The sequence below is a fragment of the Falco biarmicus genome, chromosome 2 (assembly GCF_023638135.1).
Source record: "Falco biarmicus isolate bFalBia1 chromosome 2, bFalBia1.pri, whole genome shotgun sequence".
In the NCBI taxonomy this organism is placed as follows: Eukaryota; Metazoa; Chordata; class Aves; order Falconiformes; family Falconidae; genus Falco; species Falco biarmicus.
This window is the reverse complement of record NC_079289.1, coordinates 62369565-62388358: the sequence shown is the minus strand read 5'-3', so window position 1 is coordinate 62388358 and position 18794 is coordinate 62369565. Positions and strand designations below refer to the sequence as shown.

The window sequence follows — 18794 nt, the reverse complement described above, 5'->3', positions numbered from 1 at the left end:
ACTACATGCTAACAATTATATTACCTACATGCAGCTTACATAACCTTTGGCTAAACTGAGTTCCTGTAGAGGATTTGAAATGCCTTTTTGGCAAACTTAGCACAACAAGGCTAATTAATAATTACAATAATAACAACAATCATCAGCAGCAGAAGCAACAGCAGCTTCACCTTCAGGACACGTAAATAAATAAGGAGAACTTCCACAGACATTTTGAAATTGTAGTTAAGACTCATAAAAGAACCCAGTGTGGTAATCCACACATGCTTATTGCTGAAATGTCTTCCTGAAGTCCAGAGATATTGAATTTTTTCATTAGTTTACCATAGACCATAATTCCTAGTTCCAAATCTCTTTTATTTATTGTCTATCACAATGAGAACTCAATCAAATCAGCACAATTTATAAAAACAGACAAGGAGACTGCAATATGCAAAGCATCTTTACTAAATGAGCTTATATGACACAATTTTCAACACCTAAAAAATATGTTCAAATTAAGTACACTTAATTACTGTGGGTTTTATTATTTTATCTATTCCACTAGCAGTTCAATACTTCATTGAAGATCAGTGGAATAAGTATTCAACTTCCATTTCTATTACAATAATTCCTAGAAGTCTTGACCATGTTATTACCTTGACCACCACTACACATGGATTCTTGGGGTAAAAAAAGCCATACACCTTATCTACTGAACAAACCAGACAGACAAAAGGAAAGAAAAAAAGATATCTGCTTAGACTTTCTACAGGACTGATTTTTTTATTTTTTTTTTTTTTTTTTTTTTTTTTGGTAAAACAGAATTGAGCAATATATTCATAACTGCAGAAAAAGCCTATAGTTAACCTAGGGTTTGAGCCCAGATTTCTGGGAAACAAATGTCTGTTCCAGGTTTATTGGTTTTTTTTTTTCTTTTTATTATACTGCCTAGAATGGATCACAGCAAAAAGCAAGAAAGATATGGAACATCAGTATGCAGTAACACTTCCATTGGATAAACTATTCAAAAGATTAAATTCTATTCCCAAATGCCAAAGGCTTATATACGTGTGTGTGCATACTTCCATATATATACATATACATAAATATATACTGTGTGTATATATACACAACATCTATATATGACTGCAGATATGAAGCCAGAAATCCAATTCCACCTACTGTATTGAGTCTGATCTCACTGTGTTTCTTTCTATCCTTGCCTTGCTTACAAAGAAGTATACACATATTCTTTGATGACTAGGAAAGCTTTGAAGATTGGAGCATCTTACATGTCCTTTTCCAAGTAAAATTAATTCTAATTAGCAAATGCTACAAAATTTTAGTAATTTATACACCTTGTGTTCACAGGGAAGAAGCAAGCCAATGGCTGCTAGTCTACATACTTCTGAGGAGTTTGTTTCAGTATCCCATATATTTAGACTTTTTTCTTCCCCAAAATCTTGGTATCAAAGAAAAACCAAAAACCCTCTACCCAGAACCCACCTGATACCTCTATTTTGTGATGAGGAATCTACTGTTTGATGTTTCTTCCTCATACTTTATACTTCATATATTTTATCGATGAAACAAAGTGAATCTAAGATGTACTTTTTAGTTTTCCTTTTTAATTATGGATAATAATTTGGTAGTCAATGGTTCTGTTTATGCTATACTTTCTGGACAACTCCTTTGATATGCTTTATGGACAAGATTTTATTTCAAAGCCAAAAGAACATTGCTTTACAGTTTTTATTTAGAGTCTCCCTTTGCCTAAAAGAAATTGGATTTCTGGTAATCACACGATGGTTATATCTCACAACTGTCTGGTGTGTTTCCTGTTTTGGGTTCACTTATTAAACGGAAGAAAAGTTCTCAGAAGCTGGTGGTGGATGGGGAGAGACTGAATTGGCAGCTTTATTACAATTCAATATTTTTCCTGACAAAGGCATAGGAAAAGAAGAAAACTGCATTAAGCATAATAACAGAAATTAAGGGCTTCAGAGGAGTCTAACTGCACCAAAAAAAGTACCATCTCCATCCAAGGATATTTTGGCCCTTCTTCGTGGTATTGTAAGTTGAAGTTCATCCCCTTCTTCTAATTTCGCAATGCCTGGGAAAAGATTTGGAATATTTCTAAGTTAATATTTGAAAACCATTATTTTCATAAACAGTATTAAAAGTAATTACACATCATCTTACAAATAGAAGCTTGGCTTATTACTTGTGAGGAGTGCTTTTTTATCTTTAGGCCCAATCTTACAAATTGCAGCCTGCCCAAAGCTGACACATCATCTTCTGTGGAGCTGGACCTGCTTTTCACTCTGTACTCAGCATATCACAGTTCACTGAAGAAAATGTGGCAAAAATTTGTAACAGTGGTGTACCCAGATTCCTCATGTTATGGTGATGTGAAAGGCAAGGTCAGCACTGGGTATTGCTGCTCTTAGACATCTCAGTTCCCACAGTTCTGGAGGAGGTCTCATGAGCTTTACCAGCCAAATGAAGCTACCAGACATCAGCTGATTCGCTGCAACTGCAGAGCGCATAGGTCTGCTTCCTGCCAGCCGCACATCAGCTGATGTGATACCCGAGTGCACCTTGCCTTCAAGTTGGAGTCACTGAGCTGAAAACACACCTAACACCTGCTGCGACACATGCTCGACAGCATGAGATATTGCAGTGAGATCTGGTTTTCCAGGTGAAAGCAAAAGGGTGGGAAGCAGGAACCATGAAGTGGCAGGATGGAGTAGAGATCCTAGTAAAGAAAGGGGGTGAGTAATACAAGGGTGAAATAAGAGGATAGATGTAACTGAAGGTGGTTATGATGCCAGAATGTGTGGGAGGGGCAGAAAGTTAAAAGAAATTGTTCAGACAGCCTCAATTGCCAGGAGGAAGTATCTAATGTATTTTTATTTTGAAAAAAAGAATTAGCTTCCTTCTCCATCTCATTTGTTTAATGTCATTACTTGCCAATAGGCAATTCCATCACTCAATGTCACCTACTTTAAAAAAAAGATTGTTTTCATTTACACAGATTTTGCTGGAAAGTAGCAAAAGAGAAAACCCTCAAATTCATCATTAAGGGGGAAAGGCAGACAGAGAAGAGCTACCAAATGAGGTTTAATAGTCCTTGACAGTAATTCTTTAAATGCTACTGCAGGAATATACATATATATTAAGCATTGATCTTGCTGGCCTTGCACTAAATACTTTAATTGGTCTTTCTGGTGCTGTTTCTAATTTGTGCAGTCAGAAAGAGCTCCTTACGGGAATTAACTATTTTTCATCTAAACAAAGAGTAAAACTGCATCAGCCAATATAAAGACTAGAAAATTAAGCTGATAAGAAATATTTTTGGAAATCCCACAGGAAGGTATGCAAAAATTGGGTGGCTAAAATTCATATATATGTTTTAAAGCAAAACATGGCTTCTGAATATTTTATCGGGATAACTAAATGAAGGGATTCAACCCCTAAGTTAAACGGAGTTCTTCAGTAAGGACAGTATGTCCTCCTTTTGTCTGCTTCAGGCATCCAACTGAAAGCACCAAAGCATCCAACCACATTAGATAGTCAGTGGAGAGAGGAGAATTGTTCAGATCACCTAAGTTAGAAGCATACCCTCCAGCTGCTGACACTTCATATAAAACTGTATTTTTTGAAAGTATTCTGTAATTTTGTAATTAACCAGATCCATGACTGCAGTCCTTTTTCTTTACAGCTGCCACAATACTTAATCACCCAACACTACAGATTCTATATGATACAGTTTATTTTCAAATGAGAAGGAAAATGTAGATGTTTACCAGCAGTATAGCAAGAATTATTTGGATAAGACTGTGGCATATTTTGGATGCAACGAAATAATGTCACCAAGCTGAGATCATCACCAAACACGTGGGCCTTCTTCCTCTGTATTAGATGTCCCATAGCAAATGTTGTATCTGTATACAAAACCTGCAGAATGAAGAGGTGCAGATTTCAAACATACTGTATGGAGACATCAAAAGACATTTAAAAAGTCAGATGCTGAAATGAATTGAGCTTTCTCACCTGGCCATATATGAAAAAATATCCTGTTTCTTTGATCACTATTTTATTTCCTTGTTCTTCCAGAGCTGTTCCACGTTTAAAGCTCAGAAGCCAAGGGACAATGCTTGAATCATCTAAAAGAAACAATAATTTTGGGGTAATCAGAAAGAAAAGTTACTTTCTTAATTTTCATCTGCCAAAAATTAACAAAGCTGACTTCTAGTCAAGACTTGCAGTCTCACTATCTGGATTTCCCCACTGAAAAGAGGATATTTGCAAGAGCTGCCCAGATGCAGGGACCTCTTTTTTTCTAACTTTTTTCCTCTCAATTTTTTTCTTTCTTTCTTTTTTTTTTTTTTTTTTTTTGTTTAAATATTTAGTGACATAGCTCAGTTACTGCTTTGATATTGGATGGAAGAGTTAATACACACAATAGTTAGCTATAAATAATGGAACATATTCTTACCTTTCTGCTGGATATCACTTTTGCTGTCAGCGATCAGTTGCAAGCAGGCCTGCAGCACTACAAAATGAAAGCATTTTCAAATCAAAGAAATGTAAATCAGTAACACAACAGAGTAAACTTTTGAAACTATTTTTTAAAAAAAAGAAAGGAGGACATAAAAACCCCACCTTCTCTCAGTCTCACCACTTATTTGAAAACATAATCTACTAATTTTAATGCAGATCTTACACAAACGTGTCAAAGCAAAATTAATACGGCAACACGTACTAAATAACATCCAGAGATGATGCAGCTAAGTAGGAGGGCTCAGCAGCACAAGTAATACTTGCTTGTTTTAATCTCTGGTCCTAATGTAATTGAAAAAATTTAGCACTATGTCAAATAAGCTAGGAATCATCAGATCAATTAGCCTTGTTAATTTTCTAAGCGAAAGCTCAAAAAACCTCCAACCCTGCCAGCTATGATAGATATCTTTTTTCTAATGATACCACACTATTTAAAGAAGTTAGTCTCCAGTCATAGCTGCTGTGAAATATTAGTCATATATATGGGTTACATGGTACTTTCAAAATAAATCCTCAAAATCCATATATATATATATATATATATTTTAAATATGTTTTCGGATATCCACACTGAATCAATGTATACTGAAATGAAGAGGGAAGATACAGAGATGACTTACCAAATTAATACACACATAACAAATATCTTAGTATCTGTCAAAACTGATGTGTTGCTCAAAACTAGAGACTGGTGACACTAATGAGAAACTAGGAGTTTGATCAGAGAAGATTATTGTGGCATGTTAACAATATTGGCTCACAAGTGAAACAAAGATTGTGTAAAAAAATCTGTTAAGCATAAATGTCACAGAACTAAGAAAAAAAAGGATAGTTGCATTTGCTTAGAGCAGATTTTAATGAAAACATCTGGTTCTAGTACTACTTTGAAGGTTGAAAAACAGAGTAGTAACATTTGTTGTGCTTGGCAGAGACCCAATGAATTTACTGAGACTCAAGAGAAGAAAATTCTGCTATAGGATGCTGAATCCCCATTTTCGTTTACCTCTTTTCAGGTAAGAAGGCTACGAGTCAGACTTGGCTGCTCTTGCTATTTTAGGCAGTGTTCTGCTCCATGGGATCCTTTTTTACATCTGTGAGCGGCACTCACTTGTGCAACCAAGTGCCCAGCAGCACAAACCCCTTGCTGCACGGCAGGTAGCGAGAGGATCTGAGTAGAAAGCAGCCTCTCCCTGTATCTATGTCTCCTTTCCAAGGGGACCAGCCTGAAAACACCAGAAGAGGGCTGGATGCTCACCAGCACTCAGCAGTGCCAACTGGCAGTGGACAAAGATTCAAGCACACGTCTGGGAAGGCTCCGATGTTACAATGATCACAGCACCTGAGCTGTGCTTAGGTTAACACTATCCTGCAAGGTCCTGTCTCCTACACTGGAACGTGTCCTTGATTTCTATCAATACTCATCATAATGTGCCAAAGTCTATAGATTTTCAAACCAAGAATTTACAGGCATCTGAATTCCCAGCCTGCTGATGAGGAATAGAAAGACCAAACCAACACAAAATCAAAAAGTATTACACTTCAGTCATTTTTGTATCACGCTTGTGGGTGACAGAATTTTCTGAAAAAGAAGCTTCCAAATAAAATTTTTTATTTTCTGGATTTTCTGGAGTCACACAACAAAACACATCAGGCTTTTTATTTCACAAGGTATCAAATCACTCTCCTTTGAGGCACAGTGCCTTCCTAGTGAACGGAGTTTGCAGATTCCCTAGTACTTCAGTAAGCTAAATCAAAGCTTTAATTCTTGCTTTTAAAAGAACTCACGAGCGTGGCCACTGGATTTTTCCACTAACCAAACAAGGGAAGATTTGTTATGATTCCCACTTAACAGCTGCTCTCCAGCTGTGTACCAACGAGCCGTGTCCACAGGCAGGGACAGTTACGGCCACTTTAGCAACCCTTGTTAAACCTGCTCTGCAAACTTGATTCACAGTTTGCAAGTTTGTATTTATGTTTCCGTTGTTTGCAGCATTGAAACACTAGTCATCACTGCTGAGAACGGCTACACAGTAATTAAAATCAGCAAGTCAGTATAGTCCAAGACCTTTTCCACTTTTTAAAACACATACCAACTCTCCTTTATTCTACAGATATCAAATCTACATATATTCTCTAAAAATATCTCAATGGGTCTTTCTTTAGCATATGTAGTAGAAATAAGGCTTCACAGAATATAGTAAGCTTGTTTTTCATGGAGAAATATGGATACAACAGTGTCATTCATGACAATAAAGAGGACAAACTAGCACAATGGCTATTTTACCTAAAGCCACAAAGGACAAATAATATCTAAAAAAGTGTTTAAAGGATTGAACAACAACATGCTTCAAAAAAATATTCAAAAGCCAAGACTGACACGTTACTATTTCTGGTACATGCTTCAAGCCAAAGTACTTCACTTTGACCTCAGTGGAAATACATGCATGCTTAAAATTAAGTCATTTATTGAAACAAATTCAGAGTGAACAACACTACTATTAAGAAGATATGGATATACAGAGTATATTTTTCTGGGTAAATTAACAGGATTTTTCAGTAAAAAGTTAACACTGTTAAGAAATGTTAGCAATTTTTTTTCCAAGAGGGACCCAAATCTTACCTGAAGTACAATATTAAGAATATATGCATCACAAGATACGGGTTGAAACGTCACTGTCAGTACTCAAACTGACAAATCAAAAGCTCTACCTGAATGGCCTTCAGCCCAGTGGAAATCAAACCTAAGCATCAGCTTTGTAGTCTAAAGGATTTTTTAATACTTAATAATGCAAACAACACAGGATTCATAAAATAAGTCTTAAAAATGCATAAAAATATCTAGTCTGTTTCACCATGAAGTCGAGCTGTATGAAACAGTATATCTAGAACAATAAAGTGTGCCCCATCCTCTTGTGACTTCATAGCTTTGCTTTGATAAGCTTTTTTTTTTTTTTTTTTTTTTTTTTTCTCCCCTTTCCGATTTTCACGGCTCTGCATGATGTGGGTGGGGAGAAGAACATTTCAGTCTGTCTTCTTCCATTAACAGAACAGCCGATTCTGGAGAAGTTAGTGACTCCAGATGCCTTTAGAAACCACAGCCAGCACATGAAAGGATGTGATCTGCACCAGTTGAGCAATGTAACCACAAATTATTATTTTTTTTTAAAAAGCTAGCTTTTGCAGCAGGATAGGAACACAGCTTTCTGCGTATCTGCATGATTTAAGACTCAATATTGGTAAAATCCACTTTGCCCTCCCATGCACATTTTTGTAATATTTAAGTTGCATAATCATTTTAATATTGTGCAATCTAACTTCACAATCCTTTCAAACAAAATGTCAAGTTTATTCTGTGTGAACTCATGTATAAATTCTAAAGTTTCGATATCTGAGGCCCCAGACATTTACCTCAATTTTTGCTGAAACAAAAATAAGCAAAAAACCTGAACCTTGAAAAACAGACCTGCTCGTTTAGGTTTCTTCTTTGGCCTAGATCTGTTCTGTGTAGACTTCCCAAACATACTTACACACTAGATAATTAAATTTATAAATGATACGAGTGTTCTCAACAATTTGCAGTTCTTCTTCCTTAACTTCTTCATTTCTCACCACAAGAGATCTTTTACTTCTTGCTTGTGCATTTTTATAGACTGGTTAATTTTATGCTTTTTAATTAAGAACTCTTTATATGGCATTAATCATGGATTAAATCAGTCCCTGTATTAAAATAGCTTGGTCATAGCTATTAATATGACTCAGATCTAACAAATATCTTTGAAGTACTGGTAGCACTATTTTGACCTTAACAGAATTAACCACTAACGTGTTACAGTAAGAATAATAAGGAAATAATTCACTACAAATTAAGAATACTTCATGTAGACTTCTATTATACAGTATGAAGAAGAATATTGTTTTTAAAAATTACAGGCTGATTGCACAGTGTTCTGCATAATACACAGCACTGATTCATTCATTCAGTAGGTAGAATACTTCATGTAAAATTGCAGGCGTTGTATCAAGTAATTTTCTGTCCTTTCATATAGAAAGGCTTACTTCCTTTTGAGTTAGACTGATGTCAGCAGAAACAAAAAAGACAAGAAGTAGGCATTGTTTTGGTGGTGGATTTTTTTTTTTTTAATTAAGAGAAGTCTTGCATTTCCCTTCTTTGAACAATAAATAAGTATTTTGAGTACTTGGCAAGGGAATTTCATATGTGGCATTTGTTTAGATTAGTAACAAAAGGTTAGGTTTCTTGATTCAAAGATCACTAAAGTCAAGTTCCACTTGTAAAAGTTCTTTCTATCCCTATCAAAGAGATGTAAAACAACAACATAAAACACTTCTGACCAACAAATGTACCAATTTGCCAAAGCAAATGTATCAGTTTGCCAGTAAGGCAATTATACCAAGACGAATGGCAAAATTCTCACAACTCATACACCACACTTGCATGGCAATAGTTTCTTCCCATGGACACAACTGATACTGGAGTAGAACCCAGGAACCACCAGTAAAAAATAATTGTGCCAAGTCACATGTCAGGTTAGCCCGCCTCACTGCTCTGTGGAATTAGTTAGGCTTTCTCCTCAGTTCCTTCCATACATGCAATCAGACTGGCTCAGATGGATATCCTCAATACACCAAAGTCAATACAGTCCACAGGTGCTCCAGCCTGATTACAGCAGAATGTCACCTAAATCTGAGTTTACAGAAGACCTGATGCTCACCTCCCTAGCTGGCCATGGGAATCAGAATCCCACAATAGTGATCAGAACAAGGCATAGAGAGAGCATGTAAATGAAACTTGATATTCATACATTGAACTGGCTTACGTAATGGAACGTATATCTTGTTCCTGGACTCAAGCACACTTACAATTTAGAGAGAAACACGCAGGCAAGTCAATCAACAATTGTGAACAGGGTATAAAATTCAGGAGAGGCTTTTGTTGTGTAGTGTTTTTCCTCTACAGGCAAAATTGATAAAAAGAAAGAGAAATAAGAAAAATTGTATCTCTTCTTATGTGTCCTGACATGGCATTTGCCACAAGTGGTTAAATTATCTATCTGCCTACATATTAATAATACGTACCTTTCAAAATTACCCATTAACTCCTACTCACTGTATCAAGACCTCTGGTTCTGACTGCTAACTGTGCAGCTTTATTTGGAATTGATGCTTGAAACCCATTTCTTCAACCTACTTGAGCTGGAAATTTTCTCAAGGCACAAAATGTACAACTACTGGTGACTAACAGTTTTACGCATGAACACAAGCAAATGCCTTCCCCATAAATATACGAAAGAACAATACTGTGGTAGATCCACTTTCATCCAATAGTCATTTTAATTAAAATTCTAATTTTTGGCCACTTCTACACACACACACCATCAAGTAAATAGAAAAAAAAAAAAAAAAAAAGGAAATTCCTTATGTTTAGGAATGGCTGTGCTGGGCCTAAAAAGAATCATGGGGCATCCATTTCTGGAATTAAATAATTAAAGTTTAAAAAGAAAACAGAATTGAACCACAACCTTATTTATAAACGAAGTCATGGTTCTATATTTTACTTCTAGTCTCCGATGAAGCACAAGAGAAGCAATTGGGCATCAGTGACATTTTCAAGTATTCATTTTCTAAGTAATTGGTCTATGTTAAAGTGAAAGTGAAATTATAGGTCAACAATTAATTATGAGACCAGGCTCTACTCTGAGACCTTGTTGAAGCACACAGAAACAGGACAAGAACAAAGCACCTCACTCAATACCCTAATTTATCTGCTATTGTACCAAAATGAGTGCAGCGCATCCACAGCATGATTTGGAGGCTGTCAGAATTCTGGTTCCCAGAAATTGACGTGAGAAGATCAAAATGTAGGGCCAGTAATTCTGTGTACATGACCAAGCAACAGACAGGATTCAGCACCATGAACAACACCATATTCTCTTACTTCACTCTGCTAAAGCAAAATGTAACATTGACTAGTAGGTTCATGGTCATGAGTGAAATCTGATCTGAGAAAATGTAACGTCTTACTGAACTCTGACAAGCTTAATTTGTTGTAATTAGAGCAGGCAGAAAGGTACCCCTGTATAACAGATGACCTTTTATATAAATGCAAGATTTTTAATTTACTTTTTTCTTCTTTATACACAAAAATATGATTGTCGTGTTAGAAAACAGTTTGGTAGTAGGTCAGCCTAGGTAGCTTTCCCCTTTTAAATGAATGTTCATACTCTATGCTTTCTTCACCCTAAACTATTTTAAAGCCAGCTGTATCTTTAAAATAAAGCTTACAGAAATAAGTAGCTTAATTAGAATTTTATGTGAATAAGGGGAAATAGCTATAATCAGAGGTGGCTACCTGATGAGAAGAATCTTAAGTCTGCCAGAAGCACAGCTGAGGAGCCCAGAACCCCCTCATCTCCCCCATACATCCTCAAATAGCAATAAGAATAAATGTGTAAGCTACCATGAAGGGAACTGGATAACTAGTAGAGTACTAATGCTATAACATTCATTTTAAAAAAGACATGCCTTCTTATTTTTGGTGATGCTTATGTTTTACATCACTAGTGTTTATCTGGGAGTTGCTAGGATGGGGAAAGCAGAGAAGCTCTGTAGCTCCTGTGATAGGAAACAGGCTACAAGAAATACAATTTAAGCAATCTTGTCCTCTATCCTGTTTGCGAAATCACTCTTAGCCAAGATCATGAACCAAGGACTACTAATGAAATAGATGGAATAAATCCCATTTAAACCTATGGATTTTGGGTGATGTCCTAAATGAATATTCTCTTTTGAGAATATTTGTGGTAAGCAGAGTGATTATACTCTACGACTTAAATATCATTTAGCTTGCTGAAGCTTAAATGGAATATATTTCACATTAGTTAGTCATTCAAAAGCACATTTTAAGCGAAGTTTGATTTAGTCTTTGCCTGCAAATTACTCCATTTTAACTTCATCTATCAATAATTTAGGGTATCAGCTTTCATCAGTTATAACAATCTAAAAGTATCTGTAAGAGGATTTAGCAGCTCAGGAACATTTTTAGTTTGTCAGTGCAACTAGAGTATGTATGCAAATTGTTACAATAAAATGCTGTACTTCATCCTATCAGGCATCACTGTGTTTAGAAAAAGAAAAAAAAAAATAGGCACTTTATCCCCAAAGGAAACAAATATATCCCATTAATACTCCAATATTGTAATACACATCAGAAGTCTTTTAAGGAGCAGTCTTCAGTGTTCTCTGCAGCACCTTTTAAAAAGGCCACGATAGAAAATAATTTATTGGATAGGCATGCTTTATTATTTTTCCTAATTATATTACAAGATTGTTTTAATGTAGAAATGATGCTAAACCACTGAATTCCTTGTAGCCTGCCTCTTTTGACAGGTACAAGCCAGACTTTCTCTTTGAAAGCTCCTACTTCCCTGAAGTTAAGGTCCTTTCTTTCTACTTCTCTTTTTTACAAGGAGCATATTTTCCCAGAAAAATGACTTGGCATTTTTAATTATAGCTTTCCCTCCCTACTATTGATCAGAGAGAAACACGCTAGGCATTACCCTGAGTTGAGACTGTTGGATTTAGAACTGAGCAATTCACAGCCTGAACGGTTTAAAGTTGCCTTACTCAAGTCTACTGCATCATCAAGAAATACTTGTTACAAGAAGCAGATTTGGGATTTAAGGATGAAAGTTCAACCTGCAGTAGCATTAACACCTGGTACCTTAAACAGTATGGTAACCAGTAAGAGAATGTGCCCATGGTTAACACCATTCATTCAGCAATAATTGTGAAAACTGTAATGGGCTCTGGGAGCACGGATGGGCTGACAGGAGAAGACACAAGTCAAGCACTGCTGCTTTTCTGAAGACAGTATCCAACTGCGGCACCCCAACCCATGCCACAGGATGCTATTTACCTTTTTCTTCTGTGTGGACAACAGACCGTCTCCCCCTGTTTCTGCTCCCGTTCCAGATTTCCTTTTGGAAGCTTTCAGTTGGGCCAGGACCTGGAAGCCTGTTCTCCTAATGAGGAGAAGCGACAGTCAGTAAAAGCAGCCTGACATTTGCTCATCCCCTGCAAGCCAAAACCCACCCCTGCAGCTTACCTGCCTGCCACCGGCTGCAGACACTTGCAGGAGGGAAGAGGCAGGGGCACCCACTTTATTTTCATCAGGGGACACGGGTGGCCGGTCTAGTGGAGACCTTGCCTGGACCCTGTAGATCAGCTCACTGCGCAGGGCTTCTAGTTCTGTTTTCAGGGTGATAACATGGTAAAGAGACACTGCTGCAAGACAAGAGGACAGGAGCATTGCAAGCCAAAGGAATGTGACAGAAAAAAGTCCCGTGGTGCCTGAAGCAGCACCAGGGGGGGCAGAGGGAGAGGAGGCGGTATCCTTCTGTTGGATGACGTGCACACAGTCCACGGATTTCATCGCTGTTCTTTCCTCACTAAAGCCAGAGGGAGAGTTCAGCTGTCCCCTTCCGAGGTGCAATCCATGTTACCAGTTGCTCTCTGAAACTAAGGGCATCCAGAATAAGTGAACAAAACGCCCAGATCATTTCCTGTCATATGAAGCACTTGATAGAATCATTAATGTACAGAGTGAACATTTAAGATTCAGTCTCTGTTTAGTTTTCTTCTTTCTTTGCTGCATTTTGGAAATGAATACTTTCTCACAAGCTGCTTGCTGATTGTACCTTCCTCCTTTCACTTTCAACTATTTATTTATGTGGCAGCTTGCTATTACCATTTCCCATTATATTTAGGCACAGACAGTACCACTGGTAAAGTAGAGCCTTATCTAGAAGTGCAGAAACAATGTGAGGTTTCCCGGCAGCTTATCATCCAGGGCTACTTAAAAGACATACACAGATGACAATGTGTATGCCTGCGTGTGGGTGGGTATATAGATGTACTGTGTATATATATTATATCGTATATAGGAATACATATATTCATATCTAAAGTGCCTATATACCTACAAAGGGGCCAACCTATTCAAACAAAAATTTTGGTGGTTTTCTCAACACAATAGTGAAAATATTCCCAGGCGTGAGTAACAAATTACTCTTCTCTCAACTGTATGAAGCTGCAGATTCTGCAGTTCAATTTATCATACTAACCTGAAAAAGTATGACTTTTTATTAAACTTCTCTAATAAATATAGTTTCTCTACAGAATTCAAGGACCTGAATTAATGCAAAAGGGGACACAGAGAAGTGGGGAAATGAAACTTGTGGGGGATAGGGACAAGGACTAGAAGGGGTGGAAACTAGAGGACGGGAAGGAGTAAGAGAGGGGAAAATAAGAACAGAGAGGGGAAGAGGGCAGAGGGGTGTAGAAGGAAAATAACATCTACAGAATTAAAAAAAAATAATTAAACATGCACTCTTAGGTTTTTCAGGTGAATCCTGAGTGTCTGGTTTAAGCTCATCTTTTTAAGTTTTTACTAGTCCTTTCATCTGAAAACCCTGCATTAGGAATTCCTTTCTTCTCTGCAGCAAGGCTACCTAAATATCCCAAGCAGGTACATATCCTTTTTGTATTGCCTTCTCACACAAAATTAAGGTTTTACCACTTCGTTAAAAGTTTCAGTGGTCTGGGACAGAAAAAAAATAATCAAAAAGCATCACAATTCCAAATAAAATCAACAAGTCAACTCCACCACTGGATTCTAATTTTTTTTTTTTACCATGTCAAGTAAACTTTATCTTTGCGAGAGAGAGAACTTTACAGGTCTGTCTGAATACTGTGTAATGAAACCTCATAGCAACACCCTTCTGAATAGTTCAGATCAAGCTGATTCTGTTGAGAAGAAGGAAGAAGAAGCAACAATAGAGTAACAACTTCCGTAGCTTCTCCCACTCCTACTTAAGACTATGAGAAACTGAGGGTTATTATAAGCTTTATCATCTTCCATTGCGATGCAAGGCACACTTTCCCTTACTTTGCCACTGCTAGCAACCACCCAATACCCTGCAGAGACATGTAATTATTTTCCTAAATGCAGAGGGAAAAAAATTATACCATAACTCTTAACATGCCTCTAGAAAGCATACACATACTGTGAGAAATTACATAGAAATTAGTGCAGAGTGGAATATAGGCAGAATACCATATTGTGTCTGTACCTCTTCTCAAGGCTCAGTTAAGGTGTAAACAGGGCTGCATTTTGAAGGAAATTTAAGATGAACTAAGGTAGGTTTTTTGGAACAGAATAAACAACTTTTAGAACTAAGCAGGCATGCCTTGAAGTATCGCTAGACATCAGAACACTACCAGCCTAGTACTGACCGTGTTCCAAAAATAAAACAACATGACAGCTGGAAAAGAATTGCTATTTAAGAAAACTAAACCAAGTGAGAGAACGAAAGTTATAACTGGCTATCCAGGAATACTGAGAAACATTTGGCTGAGACCTCTGTGGTCATTAACATATAAGAAAACAACAGACAGGTATATAATTAGCATCACTCTAAACACTTCGAAAGAAAATAGGCTGTTCTCAGCCTCCACACCTTCTTCAAATGGGGTCAGTATTCAGGCTGATAAAATTACTGTGGTGACACAGAGGACTTCTGTAAGAAATTTGGCTTTCTCTTGCTTATCATTCTTATAAATGAGAAATCCAAAGGAGACATGAGGAAAATCAGAACAGCCCCCATACAGCAAATCGCTAAATTCAACAGGTATTTCTAGTTGAGTATCAAAGAGATCACTGTTTGCAATCTTGTTATTCTATAGCTTCATAAGAATTTAAGTGAATTGAAAGAAAAGATAATCTTAGACAGCTTTTGTGATGACAAAAACATAGTGGAACAATAAATAATGACAGTGAGAGATCAATCATGAAAACCAACATGAATAGCCTAGAAATTATTACATAAGGGGTTTACATAAAATACACAAATAATAAAACGGGAGTTGTTCAACTCCTTAAACACAATCAGATGAATTTTCAGTAAATTTCAGATACTAATTAAAGTAAAACCCCAGAAAAATGACTAAAAAAACCCCAAGAACAAACCCAAACCAAAAAAAAAAAACAAAACCCAATGCTAGTTGCGGAGCCTAGAGTGTGGAGATGTTGCCTTGATGCTTGCCACTATGTCTCATCATAACATATTGACCTTATGATCCCTTGTGTTGGCAGAGCTGCAAAGTATCCTTTATCTACTTGAAGCAAAGTCAGTTAGATGAACACATGTGCACTTTCTTCTTCATTTTAACCTAAGGTATGACTGAAGAGGGCTAAAGGAGTGCTCAGATTAGCCTTCCATTAGCAGATATGGGAGAGCGTTGACTCCAGCTGAACATGAGCTCTCAGAAAGAAGCGTAATATTTGGATATATACACTGGAGCATAATATTAAGCAAAAATAAGAGGCAGCAGTAATCATGCTTTTATATTGACAAAACTCTTTACACATCGTTATGACTGCCAAAACTGAATGGTGAAAAAGGGTTCAGAACAAAAAATGCAGAATGAAATAACAGGCCTAAAAAACTCATCACGGAAAGGAACGGGTATTCAGTTTGTGGTTAACAGCCTGTTTCTACTGCCAGCTTCGCTGAAAACCCTTTTGCAAAAGTTTGTACCATATTAGCTGGTTTTGGCTCAAGACACACGCACTATGCTACACATGCATCAGTGAAACTTTAGGGCAACAAGTGACTACCACCTCAAGCCCAGTTCACAGCAGTGTTTTCCAAACTGTTTCTGGAAAATGACACTGCCTTGAACTGCAGAAACCTAGTCCTGGCCTAGGTTTTCTAATTCTGAAAGCAAAAAGGAATAAACCCTTATAATAAAGGTATTCTGTAAATAAGGTCCTTTTTGCATGCACAGTACAGTTGATCCATACACACTCAGTGCCTCCTTAAGCCAAAGGATGAGCTACTCTGAACACTCAGGTTGAATGACTAAGAGACCTCTTTAATTTAGCTGCGGAAAATGACTAAGAAATGCCTTGGCTAGTCTAAGAACTTTACTTAACAAAGTCTTTTACTTTCGGGTAAAAAAAAACTTTTCACTTTTGAGCAAACTTTTAGTTAAAACTCTAAGAAGAAAAAAACCCAAACCCATTACCACTGAAGACTTAATGGTGAGAATGTTTCACTAGGGGAAATGGATTCCTGAACAAAATCAAGGCTGGTTAAACCTTCCAAGATGCTACAGCAGAAACAAACCCTATAATTTCTGCAAACAAGTTTTTTTCATTTCCGTTATGCAGAGTAGCAGATTAAATTATCAAGATGGGCCCTGGTAACCTGCAAATGTATAAAACTTTATCAGTACATCTGTGGGGAACCAAGGCAGAGATCGTAAGAAATCACACAGGAAATTCATGGCTGAATCAGAAACTGAACTTTTGGCTTCCTGAAATCCAGTACTGTAATTTAACCACAAAAGCATCTTCTTTGAGGGGGAGGAAAAATCCCATAATGAAGTTTAACGTACAAAAAAGAAGTAGATAATGTGAATACAAAGACCTGGGTAAAAACCCAGTTTACTGAAGAAATGTAAAAGTTTATTTAAAATAAATGTTCTGTTTTTAAAAGGGAGCTTGTGCAGATGCTGCAGCCCAGAGATCCAGGCAAATGTTGTCTGCCATACTAAAAGTATGCCTCCAGTGGCAAAGCTCCAATGCCACGTACTTCTGAAGTAGACACATGATGGAACTGGTCTCTGCAGTTACAACAAAAAGAAAGAGGCCACGACAGCTTGTCTTTCTGCACGAGACAGTGCAGGACAGATAAAGGAGCAAAGAATAAGCAAGGGTTCCATTTTAAACAATTTCAAGTCCATTCTGAAGATGGACAAAATGGATGGACTATTTTGGAGGAGATCAGAATAGAATCCTGGATGACAGTTTTCTGCTATTACAGCTACCCATATCAAGAGTATTCATAGATAGCCCTCTGAAACAGTACACATTCCCTTCAAAGACAATTAGTTCTTTCAGCCATTAACTGCAATCTATACAGTAGCAAAACCAGGTAAGTTCCTATGGATCCAAAAATCACTCTATTTGTGAATACTGTGCTCCTGTGGATGTGTATCTTACATCCTATTACCTTAAATTTTAGGTAGCTATTGAATACCTTGCAAGGATGTGTTATCCAAAGAGTTAAAGACTTATTTGATATATTACCTTGTTAAAAGGAAAAAAACCCAACAACCCAAAACAAACAAAAAACCACTATGAGAACTTTCTGAAGCACAAAATATATTCTTCTCTTTGCCTCCCAATTTCAAAATTGCCTAGAATAACGCAAGTGTCTCTGCACATTTCAGACACACCGTGCTAGATTTATTGCTTGCCTGATACTTTATTTCTCTAGAGATCTAGACAATTTAGGTTCAAATCTGGCATGCATACTACATAAAGTAAACATACAACTGACTTGCAGCCATCATTATTACGCGGTCATTACAGTTCTTTCAAAGAGGTAGGCAATGGCACAGGAAAAAAAAGCAATTATTATAGGTGTCTCCCAAAGTATGCAGCAGAACCAACAAGACATACAAATAATTTTAAAAAGACAACAATACAAAGAAAACACATGATTTATATGCTACAGCAGCTTAACGCCAGTCTCCCCCCCGCCCCCCTCCCCCAATGGTACAGCAATTCCTTCTTACTGCACAGGGGAAAAGCTCTGTCATACAGCTGTAGCTCACTTCTTTTATAGTCTCTCTGGCTTGGCTATCCAGCAACACGGAGTATTGCATTTCTCGACCTCTTCGATACTATGCAACTTGACAGATTTTGCACAGTTGGGCTAAAGAAGCATTTTTATGGTAGTAAAATAAACCAGGAGCTACAGCCTTTCACGTGGGAGTGACCACTCTGTTGCTGCTACAGGCTGTGGACCTTCATTAAAATACACAGGACAGGGTTCCAAGTATTTTCAAATCACAGGTTATTTCCTCGTAGCTCTATCTAATGCTACGCTGTTCCCAAATCCTCAAGGACTGAAACAGAAAGGTTCTCTGCCTGACCTTTCCCTTTGAATTTTTGTAAATAATTAGCCCACACCAGACGTAAGCATAACGCAGAACAGCTGTAGAACTTCCTTTCCTTCTTGTCTTCAAGCAGTAAATTCTGTTCCTTAGTTGCTCATCAAAACTAGCGGCAACATCTCTCCGAACTTGGTATGTGAACACACATTTTGTCAGCAACCTTGCACTTTTGCATCATTCACCTAATTCCTTAAGATTATTAA

General features: G+C 37.2%; 1 protein-coding gene across 1 annotated transcript; it reads right to left on the bottom strand.

Moving 5' to 3' along the window:
• Positions 1-424: 424 nt before the first annotated feature.
• On the bottom strand, positions 425-18525 carry TNFSF13B (TNF superfamily member 13b). The gene is made up of 7 exons (XM_056329155.1): positions 18211-18525; positions 12671-13083; positions 12482-12587; positions 4484-4540; positions 4039-4151; positions 3792-3942; positions 425-2095 (listed from the first exon to the last, which is right to left on the bottom strand). Exons 2-7 carry the CDS (start codon positions 12995-12997, stop codon positions 1983-1985), a joined length of 867 nt encoding a protein of 288 aa, XP_056185130.1. The 5' UTR covers positions 12998-13083; positions 18211-18525; the 3' UTR covers positions 425-1982.
• Between the last annotated feature and the right edge of the window lie 269 nt (positions 18526-18794).

Coding starts and splice junctions, on each gene's coding strand:
- TNFSF13B (XM_056329155.1), bottom strand. CDS start 12,997: ATGAAATCCGTGGACTGTGTGCACGTCATCCAACAGAAGGATACCGCC. Junction 12,588..12,670: donor CTGCAGCCGGTGGCAGGCAG/GTAAGCTGCAGG, acceptor TCTCCTCATTAG/GAGAACAGGCTTCCAGGTCC. Junction 4,541..12,481: donor TGTCCACACAGAAGAAAAAG/GTAAATAGCATC, acceptor TTCATTTTGTAG/TGCTGCAGGCCTGCTTGCAA.